The following is a 5,797-nucleotide window of genomic DNA, read 5'->3' as shown; positions in this document are numbered from 1 at the left end:
TAAATAATTGTTTTTTTTAAATAATCACATAAAATTTTATTACATAGAATTTCAATATTTGATATAATTTTAAAAAAATATTATTTTATTTTGAATTAAAATACTTTTTATTCTTTTCAAATTTTATTTATTAAAAAAAATACTCTGTACTTGTTATAATGAATTTAAATTTTTCTAATATTATTAAAAGTATTATTAAAAGGAGATTAATTTAAATTATTTTATAAATATTCATTACCTTGAATTAAATCACTTTTTCCTCAACCTACATTTTTATTATCAAAAAATAAATATTATCACGTTTATTATTTTATAAAGAGAAAACATAATTTGCAATTTGCATGCTAAATTTCATCAACAACAAAAACAAACAGTTTGCACGATAATAAATATAAAAATTAGAAACACCCAAATAATTCAAATCCGAATCTTTAGATTATATTAATCAGACACGCACAAACACGTTTTCTAAAAAGAATTTTCAAACTAACCATCAATTTGTTTTAATAAAATTTAGGATATAGAGATAACAATTCGGTCAAAAGTCCAACGTAAGATTTTATTTAGGAATTATGGAACATTTATAAACACGTCTCCTGAATGACATAGTATTATTTTTAATACTTATTGGAGTAACATCCTTAAACACTCGAATAAGATGGTAAATATCTCCTTTAAATAATTAGATATCTTTAAATTCAATTTAAAAAATATAATAATGTTAAATTTCTTGAGTGTATTTGTTAAAATAAAATTATAAAATAATACTATCTTTAATCTCAATTATAAAATTTTTCAATTGTAATTTCAATTCAATTTTAAAAATAATACTATCTTTAATCTCAATTATAAAATAAAATTTTTGGATATTTTTTTATATCATTTATAAAAAAAAATTATGACTTTTGAATTTATTTATAGTTTAAATAATTTTTTATTTATTTAATATTTATTATTTAAATATTAGTAGATACATTTAATATCTCACATTTTCGATAAAATGTATTTGTTAAAATATTCAAAAAATTAATAATAAAAAATAAATTAAAAATTGATATTAATATTTTTTGATTTTTCTTCTTGCACATAGAGTAGTACCTAACTGGAGGGGTAATTCTAGTAGAAAGAAATAAAAAATCATTTGAGTAAGTAAGCATCAATTTATTTAATTTAATTCTCATTCTTTAATCATGATCATCATCACTATTATTATTATTATAATATTTAACCGTCGACGTATTTTGAATCTTACGTCATAAAATGTTCTTTCCTATAAACAAACACATTCACATCTCTCTCTATTGCCCCCTGAACCTTCCTCAAAACCCAACCCCACAAAAACTACTTTCTCACTTTCTTATACCTTCTTTCCCTTCACATGCACAATCACCACAACAACAATGGGTAACCTCTGTTCTCTTTTCAATCCAACCCAACAACCTCCTTCCAAAAAACACCGTTTTTCAAACGCAGCTTCTGCTAGCCGCAGAGAGAGAAAAAAGCTCGATGACGCCGCGATTCGTGAACAAGCTATAGCTGCTGCTATACTTTACAAACAACATCAGCAAAAACAACAACAACAACAGTTTGATCGGTCGAGTTCTTTAAGGTATCCAAATGGTGTGTCCAAGAAGAATAATAATAGTAACACTTTGCCTCGTAGTTCCAGTTCTAGAGCTAGATCACTCACTGACCCTCTTCTTCAACCTCATCAACTTCTTCATCAGGTACTTTCAAATTCAATTAAAATGTGTTTTTTTTAAATGGGTCCTTTTGTATTTGAAAAAAAAATTTATCTTTTTTTGTTGGGTCGGTTGATTTTTATTATGTTCATTTTTTAGTCAAATTTTGTTTATTTATTTATCTTTTTTTTTTAAATTGAAAAATCTCCAAATTGAGGACTTTGTGAAAAGTAATTACTTGATCAGGTTAATGTGGGTTGGTTGATTTGGTTATTTTTATGCTCATCTTGAAAATTTTGTTGATTTATCAGTTTTTTTATTAAAATTGAAAATCTCAAATTGATGATGTTTATTTGGTTGAATTGATCATGAGAACTGGATTTTTGAATATTGACTAGAATAATGGTTGACCAGACTTTACTCTCTTATGGCCCAATTTCGGATTACTAAGACCCTTTTAATTGAAAATCTAGAAGGTTAAGAGTTAAGATAAAAATATATGATGTGTAATTTCTTAAACCTAAAGTAACTTATGGAAGTCTAGGAAGGGATTGATATGTTATGACAAATGATCAGGTTTCTTAGGAAATAATGTTCCATGCAGTCAAAGAATTCCTGCATTCACACACTACATATGTGGCCATCAGAAATCCGACAGTCTCAAAAAATGCAGATTTTAAATTTTATTATATAATTTAAAATATCGAGCATAAATCTGGACAGCTCAATCTTAATCGAATAACCATTGATGACTGACTGTGTTAATACGGAGATTCCTGACCGCAGGGCATTTGAGTCCGTTTCTTAGACTTATAAAATCAGAAAAGTGATGGCAAATAAAATAATTTGTCTGATTTATATCAATTACTGTTTTTTTTTCTTCTTGCAAAGGCATATCAATTACTGTCATTAATTCAATGAATCAGAACACTGTTGTGAAATAAAGTAACTTAGTTTGAAGGAATTGAGGTTTGACATTTTGAAGTGTTTTTTAATGGAAGTTTAGTTTAGCTTTAAAGATAACCTTTTTTTTGCCTCTTTTTCTTGTTGCAATAGAGAAATTGGTGTTTCGAAATTGACATTGAAACTTGCGGCTGGATCTGTTTACTTCGTGAAAACATTTTCTATTTTTATTTTTTTAAATTTGTGTTAATTTTACTTACTAACAAGGAGATTAAAGACGCTTGAGGTTAACAATTGTTTGCATTTTCATAAACAATGAAAATACCAAAAGAATTGTTTTCAATATTTCTAGAAATGCATCGTCTCTAACTAACATTTCATCTTCTATTTGTTACAATGTTTCACTAAAAAAATGAATACATATTTTAAAAAATAAAAACAAAAATTGTTTTCACAAAGTAATCAGAATCTTCCCAGTTTCTTTGATTCTGGTATGGTGTTACACAAATCACAAATCTATTTTTGCTATTTATTATTTTCTAACTATAACAAAAAAATGATATTCTTTGCCCATTTGCAGGGTGAAATTGTCTGCACATTATTTGTTTTCCCTGTCATCTTTGTTGTTATATTTTCTTTAGCTTACACATGTAAGTTTTCATTTCGACAGGGCGTAAAGGTTGATGATCTTGAGACCAATCATTATGTCCTTGTTCATGGAGGTGGATTCGGTGCCTGGTGTTGGTACAAAACTATCGCACTTCTTGAAGAAAGCGGTTATAAAGTATCTGCCATAGATTTAACGGGATCTGGTGTTCACTCGTTTGATACAAACAACATTACAAGTCTGTCGCAATACGTGAAGCCTCTTACCGACTTCCTTGAAAAACTTCCTGAAGATGGAAAGGTATTTATTGTGTTGCTTTCCGACTCTAATCGAATGGATTGTTTTATCCTATCTTTTAGCATGTATGGTGTTTTTTCAATCACTGGCAGCTTCTAAGTTACAGCTTTTGGATTCAAGTTCCACACAGTAAAAAAAAAGGCGAAGTCATGGAATCAATAGACTGGCTTGGTTGGTTTAATATCCGACTGCTCATGTTTTGACTTTAGTAAGTCGGGTTCAAAAATACCGACCAACTTGAACACGTGCCTTCTGATCTTGATCCAACGATGCCAAAATCATGACTTTTTTTACTACTCTTCTCTCTATCTCTTTCACTTGCTGGAATATAAAATTCGGGGTATTTTCACTTGCTAGGATTATGATATTTAGTATTACAAAATCCATGTTTGAGAGTATTAAGCTATCTGCGGAATGTTCCTTCCATTTAGTTCTTACTTTCTATCTGCTTCTTATGAAGGTGATCTTGGTTGGACATGATTTTGGCGGAGCATGTATATCGTACGCAATGGAGTTGTTTCCGATTAAGATTTCCAAGGCTATTTTTATCGCTGCAGCGATGCCGACTAATGGACAGAGTACTCTCGATATCATTTCGCAACAGGTTTTTCATCTCCTTCTAGTATTAAAATTGATATTTATAGCTTATTTTTCACTTGTTCTGTGATCAAAATTAAGAATTCTTGTATCCATTTAATGATGATTTGATTGTGACTATCTGTTGCAGGCAGGATCAAATGATCTCATGCCACAAGCTCAGATATTTTTGTATGCTAATGGGAATGATCGTCCTCCGACTGCTTTTGATCTTGAGAAATCGTTGTTAAGAGATTTGCTATTCAACCTAAGTCCAACCAAAGTAAGTAGTAGTTTACATGAAAATGTCTCTTTTTTTTGCCTTTTCTATTTTGCATTCGACTATTTTGCAATGGCTTTTTTAGTTTGTAGTGTATATAACGTTGAATTTTTCAAGTTTTACCTATTTCTGTTGAATGGAAATTTTAATATTTAGAAGTTGAATATGGAAATACTTGTGAAATTGACTCATGATTACTTCAGGTCTATGATGTATTTGGATCGATTTATTTGAGTTTATTTACTGGCATAAGTATTTGTGAGACTGAGAGAGTTTATGGAAACAACTTATGACATATCATAAACAGTTTTAGCTTATTTCTATAAGTTCTTCAAGATTGTTTATGAAAACAACTTATAGTTTATATGAAAACAATATGACTTCATTTTAACTTTTGTTCTAAAAATAGAGTTTTCTTAAGCACTTATCATAGTATTTATGCTATAAACGTTTAATTAAGTTATTTATCTAAAGAGACCTCTAATCTCTTATGGTAGATAAAGGTGAAGTTTTGTCCAAATTACCCTTGACCCTCTTTCTTTGTTCATTGTTAACTAAATATAGGATGTCGCACTAGCATCTGTTTCGATGAGGTCGGTACCGTTCGCACCAGTTTTAGAGAAACTTTCTCTTTCAGAACCGAAATACGGAAGTGTAAGGCGGTTTTATATTAAAACTCTTGAAGACAATGCGATCCCTACTTCTCTCCAAGAAAACATGATAAACGCAAGCCCCCCAGAAAAGGTTTTCTATCTGAAGGGTGCTGACCATTCTCCTTTCTTCTCAAAGCCTCAAGCTTTGCATAAGTTATTGGTAGAAATCTCAATGATAAATTAAGACCATTCATTACATAAATTGTTTGTGAAGCCTTACTCATGCTAAAGTTTCACTAACATGAAAATTCTTATGTACATCAAAGTTTCATTGTTCCTCTTCTTTTTTGGAGTTCAAATTAAGAAAACTAGCTTTTACAATCTTCAACTTAAAACAGCCATTACTTTACAACATAAAAAACTTGTTATATTGTTGGTGTTATTATTGGTTAAAAATATCAAGGTTTAATGATTAAAGTTGCCGGTAACCCCGATTGAGAATTGGAGAAAAACTTGTCACTGATATATATATGCTTTAAATATATTATTGGTCGCCTTTTGGTGGTTTTGCTGTTTTGTTTTAGTTTCTGTAAATAAATTTATTTATTTAGGAATTAATTTCTATAATTTGGAGATTTATTTATTTATTTTAATTCTTTAATTATGAGAGACATAAATGATTAAAATACATGCAAGGAAATACTTACTTTAGTTTCTAAAATAAATTGTGAAATCCAATTTAGTCTCTGACAAAAATAAAGGTAACATTTAATTCCTCAAAATTAATTTGGAATATTTTAGTTTTTTTTTTCTTTTACATTTTGTTTGGTTGATGAAGGAAAGAGAGAGGAAAGAAAAT

The 5,797-nt window shown here is 28.9% G+C and overlaps 1 protein-coding gene across 1 annotated transcript; it reads left to right on the top strand.

Moving 5' to 3' along the window:
* Nucleotides 1–1,284: 1,284 nt before the first annotated feature.
* On the top strand, nucleotides 1,285–5,514 carry LOC101502434 (putative methylesterase 11, chloroplastic). Its single transcript, XM_004514778.4, has 5 exons — nucleotides 1,285–1,727; nucleotides 3,256–3,492; nucleotides 3,950–4,093; nucleotides 4,217–4,348; nucleotides 4,910–5,514. The coding sequence occupies exons 1-5, from the start codon at nucleotides 1,401–1,403 to the stop codon at nucleotides 5,180–5,182; spliced, it is 1,113 nt and encodes a 370-aa protein (XP_004514835.1). The 5' UTR covers nucleotides 1,285–1,400; the 3' UTR covers nucleotides 5,183–5,514.
* Nucleotides 5,515–5,797: the final 283 nt, after the last annotated feature.

The sequence above is a fragment of the Cicer arietinum genome, chromosome 3 (genome assembly GCF_000331145.2).
Source record: "Cicer arietinum cultivar CDC Frontier isolate Library 1 chromosome 3, Cicar.CDCFrontier_v2.0, whole genome shotgun sequence".
NCBI lineage: Eukaryota > Viridiplantae > Streptophyta > Magnoliopsida > Fabales > Fabaceae > Cicer > Cicer arietinum.
This window is presented reverse-complemented; position numbering and strand designations above follow the sequence as displayed.